This window comes from Zonotrichia albicollis, chromosome 23, assembly GCF_047830755.1.
Source record: "Zonotrichia albicollis isolate bZonAlb1 chromosome 23, bZonAlb1.hap1, whole genome shotgun sequence".
Classification (NCBI taxonomy): Eukaryota; Metazoa; Chordata; class Aves; order Passeriformes; family Passerellidae; genus Zonotrichia; species Zonotrichia albicollis.
In genome coordinates, this window is record NC_133841.1 from 957,987 (window position 1) to 978,890 (window position 20,904).

General features: G+C 60.9%; 2 protein-coding genes and 2 long non-coding RNA genes across 17 annotated transcripts in view; 1 reads left to right on the top strand and 3 right to left on the bottom strand.

Moving 5' to 3' along the window:
• Positions 1 to 1,149, bottom strand: part of ZNF652 (zinc finger protein 652) — a 33,514-nt gene extending 32,365 nt beyond the window's left edge. For all 9 annotated transcript variants that reach the window (XR_012583625.1, XR_012583624.1, XR_012583622.1 and 6 more), the window contains exon 1: positions 821 to 1,149. The gene's annotated coding sequence lies outside the window, so the exon portion shown is untranslated. The remainder of the gene's footprint in view (positions 1 to 820) is intronic.
• Positions 1,150 to 1,395: 246 nt separating this feature from the next.
• Positions 1,396 to 11,823, top strand: LOC141731583 (uncharacterized). Its single transcript, XR_012583629.1, has 2 exons — positions 1,396 to 1,691; positions 11,212 to 11,823. It is a non-coding gene; the product is annotated as an uncharacterized LOC141731583 (long non-coding RNA).
• On the bottom strand, positions 7,560 to 8,089 carry LOC141731582 (uncharacterized). Its single transcript, XR_012583628.1, has 2 exons — positions 8,020 to 8,089; positions 7,560 to 7,975 (listed from the first exon to the last, which is right to left on the bottom strand). It is a non-coding gene; the product is annotated as an uncharacterized LOC141731582 (long non-coding RNA).
• Positions 8,503 to 18,117, bottom strand: PHB1 (prohibitin 1). 6 transcript variants are annotated; one of them, XM_074557931.1, is made up of 7 exons: positions 17,967 to 18,115; positions 17,422 to 17,541; positions 17,001 to 17,162; positions 15,693 to 15,835; positions 14,404 to 14,520; positions 11,727 to 11,822; positions 8,503 to 8,850 (listed from the first exon to the last, which is right to left on the bottom strand). In XM_074557931.1, the coding sequence occupies exons 2-7, from the start codon at positions 17,507 to 17,509 to the stop codon at positions 8,638 to 8,640; spliced, it is 819 nt and encodes a 272-aa protein (XP_074414032.1). In that variant the 5' UTR covers positions 17,510 to 17,541; positions 17,967 to 18,115; the 3' UTR covers positions 8,503 to 8,637. The 6 variants fall into 6 exon arrangements, with proteins under 6 accessions (XP_074414032.1, XP_074414034.1, XP_074414033.1 ...); XM_074557933.1 differs by lacking the exon at positions 8,503 to 8,850 and adding an exon at positions 8,940 to 9,065; XM_074557932.1 differs by lacking the exon at positions 8,503 to 8,850 and adding an exon at positions 9,566 to 9,867 and having other exon boundaries at positions 17,967 to 18,116.
• Positions 18,118 to 20,904: the final 2,787 nt, after the last annotated feature.

Consider the following 20,904-nt stretch of genomic DNA (forward strand, 5'->3'; position numbering starts at 1 on the left):
CCGGGGCTTCTCCCTTCCGTCCCTTCCACCGAACCGGCCTGCCATTAAAGGTCGTGACGGAATTCTGAGGAGATGCCGCTCGGCTCTTCCCAAAGTTGCGCGGAAGGCGCTCAAAAATCCCTCCCAAAATCCCAACCCCGGGGCGCCCGCAGCGCACCGCGAGCCGGGGAAGGGGAAAACACCCGGAGGAAAAGGCTGAGATTGAGAGGAACCCCCGAATCCACAGCCGGGGCACGGCAGCAGCCAGAGCGGGACCGCGGTGACACCGGCGGGGACAGGGCAGGGGCCGAGGGGACGCGCTGCGAACGCCAGTCCTGCAGGAATGCTGCCTTCCCTCCGGTCTCACCTTCCGTTCCCTTCCCCCGGGCAGGTGACACGGGCCCGGTACCCGCGGGAGGGGACACAGAGCCCCGGGACCCCGGGCAGGACCCCCCGATCCCCGGAGCCGGCACAGAACCCCCGGACGCGGAGCAGCCCCCGCACAGAACCCCCGGAGCCGGCACAGAACCCCCCGACCCCCAGAGCCCCCCGACCCACGGGAGAGCCCCGGACACCGGGCAGAGCTCCCGGAGCTCGCACACAGCCCCCAGCCCCAGGGCGACCCCCCCGACCCGGGCAGAGCCCCCCGGCCCCATCCCCTCCCGCTGCCCGGGGCTCCCCCGGTGCCCCCGCTGCCCTGCGGGCCGAGAGCCGCCCGTGCCCCGCTCCCCCCGCCGCCCACCGCCGGGCCGGGCCTAGCGCTGCCGGGCTGCGCCGCCAGGCCCGGGGGGAAAGGAACGGGGAAGGGGCTCGGCGGCCGCACGGGCGGCCCCGCACTCACCCAGGCCGGTGCCCTCGGGGCCGCCCCCGCCGCCGTCCATGCCGGGCGGCGCGGGGAGGGGGGCGCGGGCGGGCGCGGCGGCGGAGGGCGGAGGGCAGGGCGGCCGGGCCCTCCCTCCCTGCCTTCCCTCCGGCCCCTCCGCTCGGCCCCCGCGCTCCGGTGGCCGCCGCCGCCGCTGCCTCGGCCCGGGGCCGGCGCTCAGGCCCAGGCGCTGGCGCCGCGGGCGGGCGGACGCGGCTCCCGCTGCCCCTCGGCCGCCGCCGCCGCCGCCGCAGCGCTACGTGGCCGCCGCCGCAGCCGCCGCCGGTCCTCGCGGGGGCGCGCGCGCGCGGGTTTCGTTAAGGCCGGGGGGGGGGGGGGGGGGGGAGGATGGCGGGGGCGCGCCCCGTGCCCGGACCGGTGCGCGGCGGGAGCGCGCCCGAGGGTGGCTTGGGGGAGGGAAGCAGGCGGGGGAGCGCGCGCGGGCGGCGGGAGCGCGCGCGGGCCGAGGCCGCGGTTGAAGGGCCGGGAAGGTTTGGGGGGGTGGGGGGGGTGTATAGTGAGTGTGTGAGTGCGCGTGTGCGGGAGCGCGCGGAGGCGGGCAGGGAACGGACAGGGATGTGGGGCGGGGGGGAAGGAGGGGGCAAAACACCCCGCAACACAGGCCGAGGGCAGCGGGAACGGCAGGTGCGGGAGCGCGCACGAGTGACGGCGGGCTGGGGGGTGACACAGAGCGCGGGAGCGCGCACGGGTGGAACGGGGGCACCCGCAGGACGCACGCTGACCGGGGGAAGAGGGCGGCGCTGTGCGCATGCGCCGCCGGGGGCCGTTCCCGCGCGCCCGCCCCTTTCCCGCCGCTGCTTCACCTGAGGCGGCGGCGCGCGGGGCGCAGGTGAGGCGGGCGGGGGGTGCGCATGCGCGGGGACGGGGAGCGGGCTCGGTACCCCGCGCCGGTAATTAGCGACTGGGCCCTAATTAGTGCGGTCCGGTGATTGCGGGGGTAAAGCTGTGTGAGGGGGTTAATGGAGTGGTGGGTCGCTCCGGCTCTCCCTCAGCCCGCCCGCCCATTGCTCCGCGCGGGTAATTAGCGAGCCCGATCTAATTAGCGCACCGAGGTGAGGCGGACAGGCCGTGCCCGAGCCCTCACGGAGCCCTCAGGGCTGCCGGGGATGGCTCCTGCCCTCGGAGCTGCCCCTTGGGCCCAGGTGAGTCCCTGAGGCCCAGGTGAGGCTGTCAGCTCCCTCAGCACGGCCCAGGTGATGCCCTCAGCCCGGCCCAGGTGAGGCCCTGAGTCCCTCACCAGGCCCAGGTGAGGCCCTGAGCCCCTCAGCACGGCCCGGGTGAGGCCCTGGGTCCCTCACCAGGCCCAGGTGAGGCCCTGAGTCCCTCACCAGGCCCAGGTGAGGCCCTGAGCCCCTCAGCACGGCCCAGGTGAGGCCCTGAGTCCCTCACCAGGCCCAGGTGAGGCCCTCAGCCCCTCAGCCCGGCCCGGAGCGCTCTGTAGGAGCCAGAGCAGTCAGTGCCAAACCCCAACTCCCGCTTGCTCAAACTTTCTCTCCCCTTAACACGCTAATAACTACTTGACTCCAGCCTGCGGTTTGGCGATTACACCCTGATGAGTGAGTGCGAGCGCTGTGACAAGGAGCAGCACCTGTGGCAGGTAGCTGGTGGCAGGTGCGGGGCGCCCGGGTGACATGGGGGCACACGGAGCTGTCCCTTACCAGGCTGGCACTGCCTTCTCCAGGTGCCACCTGCCCTGGGAAGCTGCCGAGCCTCGGCCGCAGCCCCAAAACCGCTGCTGGGGCTGTGTAGGAGGGGACAGCGCTGCTGTGGTTTGGGTTTGGCAGCCGTGGAGGAATTAGTGAGAGGAACCCAGAGGGGGGAGGGCAGTGCTGCTGTTTCCCAAGGGCTGCTCTCAGCTTCGTGTTCCTCTCCTAAAGCCTTCACTCCACCATCTCCACCTGGTTTGTTCCTCACCTGCGAATGCCCCCAGCAGCGGAGGGTGCCGGGTTTGAGATTCTGCCAAAAAACCTCGGCGCCCTCGCTCCCCCCCGGCGTTGCAAATGCCAAATTCCAGAGGGTTTGACTCGCTCTGGATCCTGGACAAAGCCCAGAGCGGAGCTGCCCGTGCCGAGCGGGGATTGGGGCTCACGGAGGCAAAGTTCAGGACGGAGTTAAAGGGGCAGGGCAGGCTGGGGAAGCCCCGGGGCGGGAGCAGAACAATGCTCCCCACTCTCCTCCTTGCCCAGCTGCTCCTGGGGCACAGGGGGACACGCTGACCCAGTCAGAGCTGTCCCAGTCTCTGCTGGATGTGCTCACCTTGCAGTGCCTGGACTCTGCTCCATCTGAGCCCAACGTGCAGTGCAGCTCCTGCAGGGAAAATGGTGTTGGGGCAGGTGCTGCAGCTGCTGGATAACTCTGGGTGAGGATGTGCTGGGATTCCCTGCCTTGGAGAGGGAAGGAAGAAGAATTTTGGGGATTTTTTGTTCCTTGGGAGGTCAATGCACAAGAAGCAGTGACAGCCCCTTTTCCACATGTGGGATCTGAGGGACAGCGTGCAGCAAAGGAGCACAGAGCCATCAACCACAGCCACCAAGGGCAGCAGGTGCAAATATCCTGGAGCTCCTGGCATGAGGAAAACAAGGAGCTCATCTTCCCATCCATCCCTGAGGGAGAGAGAGAGGGGAACCAACCCAGCCCCTGCAGCTCTGCTCAAACAGGACCTGCCCCAGAGCCACAGGTCCTGGTCAGCCCCATTTCCTTGGGTCACCTCTGGCCCTGCATTTCCCTTCTCTCCAGGTATCACCAGAGTTAAAAACCCCTCCTGTGCCAGGTAAAGGTGACACAAATCTCCATTTCCTCCTCAGCTGTGGGTGGCACTGGCCTCCCCTACGATCCAGATTTTGTTTTTGTCTAAGCAGCTTAGGGCCTGTCAGGCTGGAAAAAGCCCAGCAGAGGTGGGAGAACGTGCTGGGCCCAGGGCTGCAGACGCAGCAGAACGTGCTGGCCCCACCTGCGGGGCGTGCAGAGCCTCTGGGCCTGCTGAGGGAGCACATTCGGGCATGGCTGGGGTGCAGGGAGCTCTGCTGGGGTCAGCAGCGACTGTGGGGAGAGGGGATCGCTCAGGGAGGAACAGATCCACTCACTGAGAAATGAACAGATCCCTCACTGAGAAATGAACAGAGCCCCTCACTGAGAAATGAACAGATCCCTCAAAGAAATGAACAGAGCCCCTCACTGAGAAATGAACAGATCCCTCAAAGAAATGAACAGAGCCCCTCACTGAGAAATGAACAGATCCCTCACTGAGAAATGAACAGATCCCTCACTGAGAAATGAACAGATCCCCTCTGAGAAATGAACAGATCCCTCACAGAAATGAACAGATCCCTCACTGAGAAATGAACAGATCCCCTCACAGAAATGAACAGATCCCTCACTGAGAAATGAACAGAGCCCTCACTGAGAAATGAACAGATCCCCTCTGAGAAATGAACAGATCCCTCACAGAAATGAACAGATCCCTCACTGAGAAATGAACAGATCCCTCACTGAGAAATGAACAGAGCCCCTCACAGAAATGAACAGATCCCTCACTGAGAAATGAACAGATCCCCTCACAGAAATGAACAGATCCCCTCACTGAGAAATGAACAGATCCTCTCACTGAGAAATGAACAGATCCCTCACTGAGAAATGAACAGATCCCCTCACTGAGAAATGAACAGATCCCTCACAGAAATGAACAGAGCCCTCACTGAGAAATGAACAGATCCCTCACTGAGAAATGAGCAGAGCCCCTCACTGAGAAATGAACAGATCCCTCACTGAGAAATGAACAGATCCCTCACTGAGAAATGAACAGATCCCTCACAGAAATGAACAGATCCCCTCACTGAGAAATGAACAGATCCTCTCACTGAGAAATGAACAGATCCCTCACTGAGAAATGAACAGATCCCTCACTGAGAAATGAACAGATCCCTCACAGAAATGAACAGATCCCTCACATGAGGGGCACAAATCCCCTCAGAAGGAGCAGATCTCACTCAGGGGCACAGATCCCCTCACTCAGAAATGAACAAATCTCACTTGAAGAACAGATCCCTTCACTCAGAGAAGAACTGATCTTCACTCTCAGGGGCACGGATCTCACTCAGAAATGAACAAATGTGACAGGAGGATCCTGGACCAGCTCTGGATTTGCCTCGTCCCCATTCCTGCTGAGAGGAATTCTCAGGAAAACTCCTCCAGGCTGAGCCCTGACCCTTCAGCCCGTGCCCGTGGTGCTTTGTGAGGCCCCAAACGCTGCCTTGGGCACAGCCTGGACCTGACACCTGTGGGACAATTTCTCCTTCCCCAAAGGAGCAGAGCCCTCAAGGATCCTGGAAGGGAAACTGAGGCACAGACAGTGCTGGCAGCCCCAGGTTGATCTCCAGGCCTGCTCAGGATGCCCTGGGGAAGCAGAAGGGGAACAAAGGGATTTTCCTGCTGGGTGCTGCCACAGGAAGCCCTGGGAGCCACCACGGAGGCTTGGAGGCCTCTGTGTCACTGCAGAGGAAATTCCTGTTCCCTTGCCCAGTGCAAAAGCACAATTAAAGATTAATTAATTGCCTGCAGGCAGCGAGCTCACACCCAGCAGCATCTCCTGGTGCTGGGGAGCACTGGCAGCTCCATCTGGGGGGTTCCTTCTCACCACTGCACCATCAGAGCCACAAAAACACCAAAATTGCAATTCCCCTTTGGCTAGCCTCGGCTTTGTGCTTGTTTCTGCCTTTGTAAGTTAAGCACAGAACGGATTCCTGACAAGGGAAGTTCTAAAGTCCGTGCTGGAGCAATCATTAAATGAAAACTTGGCCCTGAGGGTGGCTGCCCATCTCCCAGCCTGACCTGGGGTGTGAGTCCTGCTCTTTTCCATGTCATTCCTGCTCTTTTCCACCTTATTCCTGCTCTTTTCCACATTATTCCTTCTCTTTTCCATGTCACTCCTGCTCTTTTCCACATCATTCCTGCTCCTTCCCATGTCATTCCTGCTCCTTCCACCTTATTCCTGCTCCTTTCCACATTATTCCTGCTCTTTTCCATATAATTCCTGCTCTTTCCACGATTCCTGCTCCTTTCCGCATCATTCCTGCTCTTTTCCTTATAATTCCTGCTCTTTCCACGATTCCTGCTCTTTTCCACATCATTCCCTCTTTTCCACATCATTCCTTCTCTTTTCCATATAATTCCTGCTCTTTTCCACATCATTCCTGCTCCTTTCTGCATCATTCCCACATCATTCCTGCTCTTTTCCACATCATTCCTGCTCCTTCCACCTTATTCCTGCTCTTTTCCACATCATTTCTGCTCCTTTCCACATCATTCCTGCTCCTTTCCACATCATTCCTGCTCTTTTCCATATAATTCCTGCTCTTTTCACGATTCCTGCTCTTTTCCACATCATTCCTGCTCTTTTCCATGTCATTCCTGCTCTTTTCCACGATTCCTGCTCCTTCCCACGTCATTCCTGCTCTCCCACCCCTCTGTTTTTCCCAGGACATTTTCTGCTGGATCCCCTCGGGTACAAACATCACAAAGGTGAGGAAACTCCTCCCCATCTCCTGCTCTCCCCGAGCTGCCAGCCTGCTCTAGATCAGGGATTATCCCAGGTTTGGTCCCTGTCTCACCTGGGGGATGATTCCATCTCCCTCCAGGGCAGGGATTATCCCAGGTTTGGTCCCTGTCTCACCTGGGGGACGATTCCAGCCTGCTCTAGATCAGGGATTATCCCGGGTTTGGTCCCTGTCTCACCTGGGGGATGATTCCAACACCATCCAGGGCAGGAATTATCCCGGGTTTGGTCCCTGTCTCACCTGGGGGATGATTCATGATTCCATCTCCATCCAGGGCAGGGATTATCCCAGGTTTGGTCCCTGTCTCGCCTGGGGGATGATTCCATCTCCCTCCAGGGCAGGAATTATCCCGGGTTTGGTCCCTGTCTCACCTGGGGGATGATTCCAGCCTGCTCTAGATCAGGGATTACCCTGGGTTTGGTCCCTGTCTCACCTGGGGGATGATTCCATCACCATCCAGGGCAGGAATTATCCCGGGTTTGGTCCCTGTCTCACCTGGGGGATGATTCCAGCTGGCTCCAGGGCAGGGATTATCCCGGGTTTGGTCCCTGTCTCACCTGGGGGATGATTCCAGCCTGCTCTAGATCAGGAATTACCCCGGGTTTGGTCCCTGTCTCACCTGGGGGATGATTCCAGCTGGCTCCAGGGCAGGGATTACCCAGGTTTGGTCCCTGTCTCACCTGGGGGATGATTCCAGCCTGCTCTAGATCAGGGATTATCCCGGGTTTGGTCTCTGTCTCACCTGGGGGATGGTTCCATCTCCCTCCAGGGCAGGGATTATCCCAGGTTTGGTCCCTGTCTCACCTGGGGGATGATTCCAACACCATCCAGGGCAGGGATTATCCCAGGTTTGGTCCCTGTCTCACCTGGGGGACGATTCCAACACCATCCAGGGCAGGAATTACCCCGGGTTAGGGCCCTGCCCCACCTGAGGTGGCACCAGCAGGGCCAGGTGCCCGTTCCAGTGCCCAGCAGAGCCCAGGTGCCCCAGGTGCTCTCACCTGATGACAAACCCAGCCAGACCCACAGCCCAGGCTCTGCAGGTGTCAGGATCGTTCCCTCTCTTTGCCAGGAGCCAGCCCAGCCCCATGGCCCACCCTCACCTCTCCTGAGACAGCAGCACAAAGAAAACCAAGGACCCAGGGTGCCAGCCTTGGGACTGTGGCATTTATTGAGGGCTGGGTACACAATCTCACCCTCTCACAGCTGCCCTTCCTGAGCAGGGGTGGCACAGGAGGGCACAGGACAGCTCGGGGGGAAGGAGAGGAGATGCCCAGCCCCAGAGGGGTTTCCTGCAGAGCCAGAGGGAATCTGTGCCCTGGGCTGAGGTGTCTCAGGGGACACCTGGAGCTCTGGCACGGCCGAGGGCCCTGAGCATCCCTGTGCCAGGCAGCCTGAAGGCACCGAGGCAGCTCTGAGCCCTGATGGATGCAGCGCCCATGGCCAGGGACTCACCTGGGCTCCATCCCAGCAAAACTGCTCCTGCTGCTGCAACTGCAGAGGGGCAATTCCCAAATGGCTCTTTCTGAATCCCCAAATCTCACTTTCTGAACTCCCAAACCTCACTTTCTCAATTCCCAAATCTCACTTTTTCAATTCCCAAACCTCACTTTCTCAATTCCCAAACCTCACTTTCTGAATCCCCAAATCTCACCTTCTCAATTCCCAAATCTCAGTTTTCAATTCCCAAACCTCCTCACCTTCTGAACTCCCAAATCTCACCTTCTGAATCCCCAAATCTCACTTTCTGAACTCCCAAATCTCACCTTCTCAATTCCCAACTCTCACCTTCTCAATTCCCAAATCTCACCTTCTGAACTCCCAACTCTCACCTTCTGAATCCCCAAACCTCACCTTCTCAATCCCCAAATCTCACCTTGAGAATACCCAAATTTCACCTTCTCAATTCCCAAATCTCAATTCTCAATTCCCAAATCTCACTTTCTGAACTCCCAAACCTCACCTTCTCAATTCCCAAACCTCACCTTCTCAATCCCCAAATCTCACCTTCTCAATCCCCAAACTTTCCTCAACTCCCAAACTCAGACTCCCTGAGGGCAGCACAGGGGAGGAACCGCAGGCCTGATGTCGCGAGCGTTCACTTTTATTTGATTACCCATCCACAAAAACCCCCCCAAAAAATCCCTCCAATTTCCACAAATTTCCGTTTCCTCCGCGAGGAAATTGCACTGATTTCTTTCCCCCCTGTGGCGTTTGCAGGGCTCACTGGGGCAGCTGCAGCAGCACCGACTGTCCCGAGGGCAGGTAGGTGATGTTGCGCGAGCGCGACAGCTGGTACGCGATGTCCTCGGCCGCCTCCAGCTTGCGCAGCTCGATCAGCCCGTCCCCCGCCGTGGCCAGCGAGTTGGCGATCAGCTCTGCGGCCTTGGAGTCGCCCTCTGCCGAGATCACCGCTGCCTTCTTCTGCTGCTCGGCCTGCGGGGGGAAAAACAGCAATGCATGGACGGACACACAGACAGACAGACAGACGGACGGAGTGTCACCACCCTGCAGGGCTTCCCCCAGCCAGGGCTTTGGTTTTAGTTTTCAACTGTGGGATAAAAAATAACCCGTTGGCGATTGGCGATCAGCTCTGCGGCCTTGGAGTCGCCCTCTGCCGAGATCACCGCTGCCTTCTTCTGCTGCTCGGCCTGTGGGGAGAATGGGGGGAAAAACAGCAATGGATGGACGGACAGACAGACAGACAGACTGACAGAGCGGCGCCACGGGGCTTCCCCCAGCTAGGGCTTTGGTTTTAGTTTTCAGCTGTGGGATAAAAAATAACCCGTTGGCGATCAGCTCTGCCTCTGCCGAGATCACCGCTGCCTTCTTCTGCTGCTCGGCCTGTGGGGAGAACGGGGGAAAAACAGCAATGCATGGACGGACACACAGACAGACAGACAGACTGACAGAGCGGCGCCGCAGGGCTTCCCCCAGCCAGGGCTTTGGTTTTAGTTTTCAACTGTGGGATAAAAAATAACCCGCTGGCGATCAGCGGAGATCACCGCTGCCTTCTTCTGCTGCTCGGCCTGCGGGGAGAATGGGGGAAAAACAGCAATGGATGGACGGACACACAGACAGACAGACAGACAGACGCTGCCCCGCGGGGCTTCTCCCAGCCAGGGCTTTGGTTTTAGTTTTCAGCTGTGGGATAAAAAATAACCCGTTGGCGATCAGCTCTGCCGCCTTGGACTCGCCCTCTGCCGAGATCACCGCTGCCTTCTGCTGCTGCTCGGCCTGCGGGGAGAACGGGGGAAAAACAGCAGTGGATGGACGGACACACAGACAGACAGACAGACTGACGGAGTGTCACCGCCCTGCAGGGCTTCCCCCAGCCAGGGCTTTGGTTTTAGTTTTCAGCTGTGGGATAAAAAATAACCCGTTGGCGATCAGCTCTGCCGCCTTTGAGTCACCCTCTGCCGAGATCACCGCTGCCTTCTTCTGCTGCTCGGCCTGTGGGGAGAATGGGGGAAAAAGCAATGGATGGACGGACACACAGACTGACTGACTGACTGACAGATGGAGCGGCGCTGCCCTGCGGGGCTTCCCCCGGCCAGGGCTTTGGTTTTAGTTTTCAACTGTGGGATAAAAAATAACCCGTTGGCGATCAGCGGAGATCACCGCTGCCTTCTTCTGCTGCTCAGCCTGCGGGGAGAATGGGGGAAAACAGCAATGGATGGACGGACACACAGACAGATAGACGGAGTGTTGCCGCCCTGCGGGGCTTCCCCTGGCCAGGGCTTTGGTTTTAGTTTTCAGCTGTGGGATAAAAAATAACCCGTTGGCAATCAGCGGAGATCACCGCTGCCTTCTTCTGCTGCTCGGCCTGCGGGGAGAATGGGGGAGAAACAGCAATGCATGGACGGACACACAGACAGACTGACAGACAGACGGAGCAGCGCTGCCCCGCGGGGCTTCCCCCGGCCAGGGCACCTAACACGGTTTTAGTTTTCAGCTGTGGGATAAAAAATAACCCGTTGGCGATCAGCTCTGCGGCCTTGGAGTCGCCCTCTGCAGAGATCACCGCTGCCTTCTTCTGCTGCTCGGCCTGCGGGGAGAATGGGGGGAAACAGCAATGCATGGACGGACACACAGACAGACAGACGGACAGACGGACGGACTGACGGAGCGGCACCGCCCCGCGGGGCTTCCCCCAGCCAGGGCACCTAACAGGGTTTTAGTTTTCAACTGTGGGATAAAAAATAACCCGTTTGCCAATGGTGGGAAAAGGAAAAAAAGGCAATTTCGAGCTGAATTTTGGTGATTTTCTGTGCAGGGATAGAATGTAAGGAAGTAAAGGCAGTGCCAAAGGTCTCACACCTGAGGAGTCGCAGCTGAATTTTGGTGATTTTCTGTGCAGGGACAGAATGTAAGGAAATAAAGATCTCACACCTGAGGAGTTGCAGCTGTATTTTGGTGGTTTTCTGTGCAGGGACAGAATGTAAGGAAGTAAAGGTCTCACACCTGAGGAGTCGCAGCTGAATTTTGGTGATTTTCTGTGCAGGGATAGAATGTAAGGAAATAAAGGCAGTGCCAAAGGTCTCACAGCTGAGGAGTCGCAGCTGTACCAATCACCAAAGATTAGGAACAGGCTGGCCCTTAATAGGCTGCAGCAATAAGAGGAGTGCTACAAAACAGTGGGTTCGGTGGTTGAGGAGAGAGTTGGAGTTTGTTGGCTGTGCTGTGATGAAGAAGGAGTCAGTGCTGTGAGGAGATGCCCATGAGAAATCACTGAGAAGGTGTGGAACTTTTGAAATAAAATCACAACAATTTTCAGCCTCTCCATCCCACCCACAGATCCCCAAACCCAGAGCCTGCAGCCAGCTGGGATCTGAGCTGACACAAGAAGTGAAAACCCCACTGTGCTGCTGGAGACTGCAGAGATGATCCAGAGTGGATCCAACAGGGATGAGCCAGGAAGAAATCTGGCATGAGTCAGGAGGAAACAGCGAGCACTGAGGGGTGCAAGGAGGAGCCTTCTCCAGCTGGGCTTGTGTTGGATATCAGGCAAAAACCATTCCTGGTCAGCACTCCAGGGAGGCTGGGGCAGGATAATCAAGTCTCCACTGTGCTGCTGGAGACTGCAGAGATGATCCAGAGTGGATCCAACAGGGATGAGCCAGGAGCAAACAGCGAGCACTGAGGGGTGCAAGGAGGAGCCTTCTCCAGCTGGGCTTGTGTTGGATATCAGGCAAAAACCATTCCTGGTCAGCACTCCAGGGAGGCTGGGGCAGGATACTCAAGGAAAAAGCCCTGGAGAGGGGAGGGGACGGCAGAGGTGACCCCAAGCTCCTGAAGGACACAGCAGGTACCTTCTCCACGATGAACCTGGCCCGCTCTGCCTCCTGCTGCGCCACCTGCTTCATCTCCACCGCCTCCGTGAACTCCTTGCCAAACGTCAGGTGGGTCTGGGGACACAAACCAAAGAGGGTCACAGCAGGGACAGTGCCAGTGACACCAGGACATGGCAGGGACAGTGCCAGTGACACCAGGACACAGCAGGGACAGCGCCACAGTGGCACCAGGACACGGCAGGGACAGTGCCAGTGACACCAGGACATGGCAGGGACAGTGCCACAGTGACACCAGGACATGGCAGGGACAGTGCCACAGTGGCACCAGGACATGGCAGGGACAGTGCCACAGTGGTACCAGGACACAGCAGGGACAGTGCCACAGTGGCACCAGGACACAACAGGGACTGTGCCACCAGGACATGGCAGGGACAGTGCCACAGTGCCACAGTGGCACCAGGACACAGCAGGGACTGTGCCACAGGGACACAGCAGGGACAGTGCCACAGTGGCACCAGGACATGGCAGGGACAGTGCCAGTGACACCAGGACACAGCAGGGACAGTGCCACCAGGACATGGCAGGGACAGTGCCACAGTGGCACCAGGTCACAGCAGGGACAGTGCCAGTGACACCAGGACATGGCAGGGACAGTGCCACCAGGACACAGCAGGGACAGTGCCACAGTGCCACCAGGACATGGCAGGGACAGTGGTACAGTGCCACAGGGACATGGCAGGGACAGTGCCACAGTGGCACCAGGACACAGCAGGGACAGTGCCACAGTGCCACCGGGACACAGCAGGGACAGTGCCAGTGACACCAGGACATGGCAGGGACAGTGCCAGTGACACCAGGACATGGCAGGGACAGTGCCACAGTGCCACCAGGTCACAACACGGACAGTGCCACAGGGACACCGGGACACAGCAGGGACAGTGCCACAGTGGCACCAGGACACGGCAGGGACAGTGCCACCAGGATACAGCAGGGACAGTGGTACAGTGCCACCAGGACATGGCAGGGACAGTGCCACAGTGCCACCAGGACATGGCAGGGACTGTGCCACAGTGCCACCAGGTCACAACAGGGACAGTGCCACCAGGACACGGCAGGGACAGTGCCAGTGGCACCAGGACATGGCAGGGACAGTGCCACAGTGGCACCAGGACATGGCAGGGACAGTGCCATGGTGACACCAGGACACGGCAGGGACAGTGCCACAGTGACACCAGGACATGGCAAGGACAGCGCCACAGTGCCACCGGGACACAGCAGGGACAGTGCCACCAGGACATGGCAGGGACAGTGCCACAGTGGCACCAGGTCACAACAGGGACAGTGCCAGTGACACCAGGACATGGCAGGGACAGTGCCACAGTGGCACCAGGACGCAACAGGGACAGTGCCACAGTGGCACCAGGACATGGCAGGGACAGTGCCACAGTGGCACCGGGACACAGCAGGGACAGTGCCACAGTGGCACCAGGACACGGCAGGGACAGTGCCACAGTGGCACCAGGTCACAGCAGGGACAGTGCCACAGTGCCACCAGGTCACAGCAGGGACAGTGCCACAGTGGCACCAGGACACAGCAGGGACAGTGCCAGTGACACCAGGACACGGCAGGGACAGTGCCACAGTGGCACCAGGGCACAGCAGGGACAGTGCCACAGTGGCACCAGGACACAGCAGGGACAGTGCCAGTGACACCAGGACACAGCAGGGACAGTGCCACAGTGGCACCAGGGCACAGCAGGGACAGTGCCACAGTGGCACCAGGACACAGCAGGGACAGTGCCACAGTGACACCAGGTCACAGTAGGGACAGTGCCAGTGACACCAGCACACAGCAGGGACAGTGCCACAGGGACACAGCAGGGACAGTGCCAGTGACACCAGGACATGGCAGGGACAGCGCCACAGCGCCACAGTGGCACCGGGACACAGCAGGGACAGTGGTACAGTGGCACCAGGTCACAGCAGGGACAGTGCCACAGTGGCACCAGGACACAGCAGGGACAGTGCCACAGGGACACCAGGACACAGCAGGGACAGTGCCACAGTGCCACCAGGACATGGCAGGGACAGTGCCACAGTGGCACCAGGACACAGCAGGGACAGTGCCACAGGGACACAGCAGGGACAGTGACACCGGGTCACAGCAGGGACAGTGCCACAGTGCCACCGGGATAGGCACAGAAACCGGGAGATCCCTGAAGGAAATCCCACCGGGATCCCACACCCACAGAGGGGAAAGCTCCAGAAACAAAGTGTCCAAACTCCCCTTTGGCAGAAACAAAGTCACCTTCTGCAGAGGCTTCCTGCCCGCCCTCTGCTCCCAGCAGATGGATTTTTATTTCTGAAGGGAGCTGCGAGGGCAGAGCTCCCTCCTTGGATAGCTCAGCACAGGAACCAGTGGGGATGTTCTGCTGTCCCAGTGGGGATGTTCATTGTCCCTCCTGCTGCTTCCAGGGCTGCCCCCAACCCCAAAGCCCCTTCAGCCCAATCCATCCCCCTCAGCAGCTCCTGGGGGGTGACAAATCCCCTGCACAGGGAGGGCTGAGGCCACCCAGAGGCCACCAAGGGCTGCCCAAGGTCATGGGGACAACAGGGTGTCCCTCCAAACACAGCCACGCATGTCCAAGTGTCCAGCCCACCACATTGTGGCCACCCAGGGTCCCCGAGGGCTCACCAGGGACACGTCGTCCAGGATGAGGCCAAAGGTGGCCGCGCGCTCCGTGAGGTCCTCGCTGACCTGCCGGGACACCAGCTCCCGCTGCGTGATCAGCTCGCCCGCGTCAAAGCGCGCCTGCAGCGGGAGAAACGGGAGGAAACGGGATGGAACGGGGTGGAAACTGCTGGGAACGGGGTGGAAACTTCTGGGAATGGGATGGAAACTGCTGGGAATGGGATGGAAACTGCTGGGAACGGGGTGGAACGGGGTGGAAACTGCTGGGGATGGGATGGAACGGGGTGGAAACTGCTGGGAATGGGATGGAACGGGATGGAAACTGCTGGGAATGGGATGGAACGGGATGGAAACTGCTGGGGATGGGATGGAACGGGATGGAAACTGCTGGGAATGGGGTGGAAACTGCTGGGAATGGGAATGGGAATGGGAATGGGAATGGGATGGGATGGGATGGGATGGGATGGGATGGGATGGGATGGGATGGGATGGGATGGGATGGGATGGGATGGAAACTGCTGGGAACGGGAGGGAATAGGGTGAAACAGAATGGACACCACTGGGAACAGGATGGAATGGGATGGAACACAATGAACACTGCTGGGAATGGGATAGAAACTGCTGGGAACAGCTGGAACGTGCTGGACACCTCTGGGAATGGGATGGAACGGGATGGATACTGCTGGGAATGGGATGGACACTGCTGGGAATGGCTGGAACAGATGGAAACTGCTGGGAATGGCTGGAACAGGATGGACACCTCTGGGAATGGGATGGAATGGGATGGACACTGCTGGGAACAGGATGGACACTGCTGGGAATGGCTGGAACAGGATGGACACTGCTGGGAATGGCTGGAACAGATGGAAACTGCTGGAAACAGGATAGAATGGGATGGACACTGCTGAGAATGGGATGGACACTGCTAGGAATGGCTGGAACAGGATGGACACTGCTGGGAATGGCTGGAACAGGATGGACACTGCTGGGAACAGATGGAAACTGCTGGAAACGGGATGGAATGGGATGGACACTGTTGGGAATGGGATGGGCACTGCTAGTGACCAGACACAGCGCCAGGCTGCACCAGCAAGGACAGCAGCAGGAATTTGCCCATGGAAAGGGAAAGCCTCCCAGGGAGGTTTGGAGTCCCCACCCCTGGCAGTGCCCATGACAGGGCTGGATCTGGACGAGCTCCCAGCTGCCTCCCACCCAAAGCAGGCTGGAACTGCAGCACTGCAGGGCACAGAGCATCCCCCACTCTGTGCCTGCAGGGCCCAGGGCGTGCTCACCACCACGGACTTGAGGATCTCGGTGGTGATGGAGGGCAGCACGCGCTCGTCGTAGTCCTCGCCGATGCTGGTGAAGATGCGCGGCAGCTGCGCCGTCACGGGCCGGAACAGGATGCGCAGCGTGATGTTCACGTTCTGCAGGTCTGCAGCAGGAGCACAGCGCCCTCAGGGAGCTGCAGGGCCAGGGGGTGCTCCCAGGAAACCCCCCATGGAAAATGAGCTGCGGTCACTGCCTGGCCCTTGGGACCACAACTGCAGGGGCAGAAGGATAAACCCCAAACCCTGGAGCCCCCAGAGCCCCCAGACCCAGTGTCCCCAGAGCCCCCAGAGCCTGTGTCCCCATTGCTGGAGCCCCCAGACCCAGTGTCTCCAGAGCCCCCAGAGCCCCCAGACCCAGAGCCCCCAGAGCTGCTGTCCCCATTGCTGGAGCCCCCAGAGCCAGTGTCCCCAGAGGCCCCAGAGCTGGAGCCCCTAGAGCAGGTGTCCCCAGAGCCAGTGTCTCCAGAGCCCCCAGACCCAGCGTCTCCAGAGCCAGTGTCCCCAGAGCTGGAGCCCCCTGACCTGGTGTCCCCAAACACCTGGAGTCCCCAGACCCAGTGTCCCCAGAGCTGGAGCCCTCAGAGCTGGAGTCCCTGGATGTCCTGGTGTCCCCAGAGCTGGAGCCCCTGGATGTCCCAGTGTCCCCAGAGCCCCCAGACCCGGTGTCCCCATTTCTGGAGCCCCTGGATGTCCTGGTGTCCCCAGAGCCCCCAGACCCAGGGTCCCCATTGCTGGAGCCCCTGGCTGTCCCAGTGTCCCCAGAGCCCCCAGACCCAGTGTCCCCAGAGCCAGTGTCCCCACTGCTGGAGCCCCCAGAGCCGCTGTCCCCAGAGCTGGAGCCCCCTGACCTGGTGTCTCCAAACACCTGGAGCCCCCAAACCCAGTGTCCCCAGAGCTGGAGCCCCTGGATGTCCCGGTGTCCCCAAACCCCTGGAGCCCCTGGATGTCCCGGTGTCCCCAGAGCTCCCAGACCCGGTGTCTCCATTTCTGGAGCCCCTGGATGTCCCGGTGTCCCCAGAGCCCCCAGAGCCTGTGTCCCCATTGCTGGAGCCCCCAGACCCAGCGTCCCCACTGCTGGAGCCCCCTCAGAGCCGCTGTCCCCAGAGCTGGAGCCCCCTGACCTGGTGTCCCCAAACACCTGGAGCCCCCAGACCCAGTGTCCCCAGAGCTCCCAGACCCGGTGTCCCCACTGCTGGAGCCCCTGGATGTCCTGGTGTACCCATTGCTGGAGCCCCTGGATGTCCCGGTGTCCCCAGAGCCCTGACCCACCTTTGCTGCCGGTGATGACGGGCACGTTGCGGGGCCGCGAGCGGCAGTCGAAGATGATGGGTTTCTGCACCCAGGGGATCAGGAAATGGGTGCCCTCGCCCACCACCACGTCCTGCACCCCCCGGAAGCGGTCAAAGATCACAGCTCTGTGCCCTGCGTCCACTGTGGGGGGGAAAGAAACAGCACTCAGGGCTGCTGTGCTGCTGCCACGGGGGTTGGGGACTTAATTAACAGCACGGCTTAATTAACAACACGGTTTGGACAACAAACTGCAGGTGGCCTCCAGTCTGCTCCTCACAAGCAGCTCCGTGACTTTTGGACGGAGAACACCACAGTCTGTTTGTACTGGGCAGTAAAAGCACTGAGAGGTCAGGGTTTGGACAGAAGCACAAAACGAAGCGCTCAGGGCTGTCCCACTCACCGTTGTAAAGAGCGGAGTTGACGACTCCCCCCGCCACAGCCAAGCCCAGGCCGAGCTTCCCAATGCTCTCGAACACCTTGGCAGCCATCTCAGCGCTGCAGCCCCCGCTCCGGAGCCCTCCTGCAAACCAAGAGAAGGCTCAAACCTCACCGGAAAGGCTGCGACCCCTGCCCAGAGCCCCAGGCCACAAAACCGCACCGGGCTGCGACCCCTGCCCAGAGCCCAAACCACACCGGGGTCTCCCCAGCCCCGGGGGTCTCCCTCCCGTGGCCCTCCCTGGGCTCGGACCCCTCCAGGGCCCCCACAGCCCCCGGGTCTCCCGCCCACCACGGCCCCGCACGCTCCCCAGGCCTCTCCTCCCTGCTCCCTCCTAGGCCGCTCGCCCCCAGCACGGGCACCCCAGCGGCCAGGGCCTCGCTGTGCCCACCCTGCCCGCCCCGCTCAGGCCGCAGCTGGGCTCGGCTCCCCCGGTTTCCCTGGGTTGTCCCGGTTCCCGGACCCACCGCCGCCCTCCCTCCCGCCGCCGCTCCCGCCGCGCCGCTGACCTCCACATGAATCCGCGGCCGCCCCCCGCAGCGCGCCTGCGCGCCGCTCCAACACGCGCGCTTCTCATTGGCCCGCGCCGCCCGGGGCTCTCTGGGATATGTAGTTGCCATCTGCCGTGCCCGCTGCCAGCCTGCCTATGGATTCCGGTGTGCCCCGCGGCGCCCCTCTGGCTGAGCAAGACCCCGCGCTATTGGCTGGGGATGCGCGCTGCGCGCAAGGGCTCTTGGGAGATGTAGTCCCGGCGGGGGAAGGGATATGTGGGGGCCTGCGGGGACAAGGGACATGTGGGGGACACGGGACATGCGGGGGGGACACGGGCACCATTCTGGGGGCAGCACTGCCCGCTCCCAGAACGCCAGGACAGGCTGGGACCTCTGAAGGTCACACAGTCCAACCCCATGCCGGGGCAGTGTCACCTGGAGAAGGTGACACGGGTGGGGTTGGAATGTCCAAGGGACACCTCAGACCCTTCCTGGCCACCTGTCCCGGCCACCCTCCATGGGCACTCTCCCTCCTGCCCAGGTGTGGGACTTGTGGTTGATTTCTGGCCATTGCTCCTCATCCTGGCACCGCTGAGCAGGGTCTGACCCCTCCTGGAGGTGTTTCCGTGCATTGGTGGGATTCCTTCTCCAAAATGAGAGATTACACGGATATCTGAGTTATTTCCATGTATTGGTGGGATCCCTGCTCCAAAATGAGAGATTTCCAGGGATATCTGAGTTATTTCCATGTATTGGTGGGATCCCTGCTCCAAAATGAGAGATTACACGGATATCTGAGCTATTTCCATGTATTGGTGGGATTCCTGCTCCAAAATGAGAGATTTCCATGGATATCTGAGCTATTTCCATGCATTGGTGGGATCCCTGCTCCAAAATGAGAGATTTCCATGGATATCTGAGCTATTTCCATGCGTTGGTGGGAATCTCTCCAGTGACAGATTTCCATGGATATCTGAGCTATTTCCGTGGATATTCGAGGTTATTTCCATGCACTGACGGGATCCCCTCTCCAGTGACAGATTCCCGCGGATATTTCAGATATTTCCATAGAAATTTAGGATATTCCCACTCTCAGCCTTCCCTCCTCCAGTCTCACCGGGCCCAGCTCCCTCTCTCTCCTCACCAGAGCTGCTCCAAACCCCAAAATCATTTTCGTGCCCTCTCCGGCAGCCCCTCGTCCTTCCTGAGCCACGGACACCGGGACATTCGCGGCCGTGTCCCCTCCTGTCCCCTGCCGTGCCCGGAGCCGCTAGAGGGAAGCAGCGCTCTCCCTTTGGCTCCGGCAATCCCGAAAAACGGGGAAAAAAGGGAAAAAATCCCGCGCAGGAACCCCATTACCGGGGCATGGCAGCAGAACCGCACCCCAAAATTGAGCTGGGAGCTCGTGACTGGGGGGTGGCTGTGGGATTGCACCCCCCGAGCCCTCAGTCCCGGTTTTGGGGGGCATTTCCTGGCGGGCAGCGGGGGCGGCCCAAGAAGGGCCCATTGTGCCCCCCGGGCTGGGAACGGACGGGAACAAAGCGCGGCCTCTTCTCCTCCCCCCGCTGCTCCCAAACCGCGGCACGAACGCGCCGGGCCCGGGGGGAACCGGGGGGTGGCGGGAATGGGGAGGCTTCACCCCAAATCCGGTGTGGGGCTGGCGCTGAGCCCACTCCCAACCACCCCATGCTTTGGGGGTCCTGGCATTCCCGGGGGTCCCAGCCCAACCTGGGGGTCCCAGGACAGTCCAGGGGGTCCCAGATCAGCCCAGGGGGTCCCAACCCAACCTGGGGGTCCCAGATCAGCCCAGGGGGTCCCAGCCTAGCCCCGAGCCCGGGGGTCTCAGACCAATCTGGGGGTCCCAGCCCTGCCCTGGGATCCCAACCCAGCCCTTCCCGGTGGTCCCAGCCCTTCCTGGGGGTCCCAGCCCAACCTGGGGGTCTCAGGCATTCCCGGGGCTCCCAACCCAGCCCAGCCCTTCTCGGGGGTCCCAGCCCAGCCCTTCCCAGATATCCCAGCCCTTCCCGGGGGTCCCAGCCCATCCTGGGGGTCCCAACCCAGCCCAGCCCTTCTCGGGGGTCTCAGTTCTTCCAGGGCGTCCCAACCAGCCCGGGGGTCTCAGCCCTGCCCTTCCTTGGGGTCCCAGCCCAGCCCAATCTGGGGGTCTCAGCCCTGCCCATTGATCCCAACCCAGCCCATTCCGGGGGGTCCCAGCCCATCCCGGGGGTCCCAGCCCATCCCGCCAGCCCAACCCAATCTGGGGGTCTCAGCCCTGCCCATTGATCCCAACCCAGCCCATCCCGGGGGTCCCAGCCCTGCCCATTGATCCCAACCCAGCCTTTCCCAGGGGTCCCAGCCCATCCCAGGGGTCCCAGCCCATTCCGGGGGGTCCCAGCCCAGCCCCGCGCCCGGCACAAACCCGAATTAGGCTCAATGAGCGTTTCAATTCAATTAGCGAAACTGCATTAAAGCCCAGCGAGGACACGGCTCGCAGTGGAAACGGCCCTAATGTGATTTGGGCCGAGCTGCCTGCCGCGATTTGCAAGTCAGAGAAATCGAGTTAGGGCTGTTTGCATTCTGAGCTCCGTCCGCACGGCCCCGCGGCGCGGCTTAATTCATTAATGCGCTGTAAAGCCAGCCGGCCTTCCGCCCAGACAGCCCCGCCCGGGGGCACAAAAACACCCCCGGGGGCACCGGGGGCACCGGACAGCCCCGGGTTGGGGAGCGCGGGGGGCTCGGGATTGTCCCGGATCCAGCAGGGAGTGACCCTGACCCGGGGCAGCCCCGGTTTGGGGATGGGGATGGCGGGGGGATCGGGATTGTCCCGGATCCAGCACGGACTGACCCTGACCCGGGGCAGCCCCGGCTGGGGCTTCAGGGATGGTCCCGGATCCCAGCACGGACTGACCCTGACCCGGTGCGGCCCCGGTTGGGGGATCGGGGATTGTCCCGGATC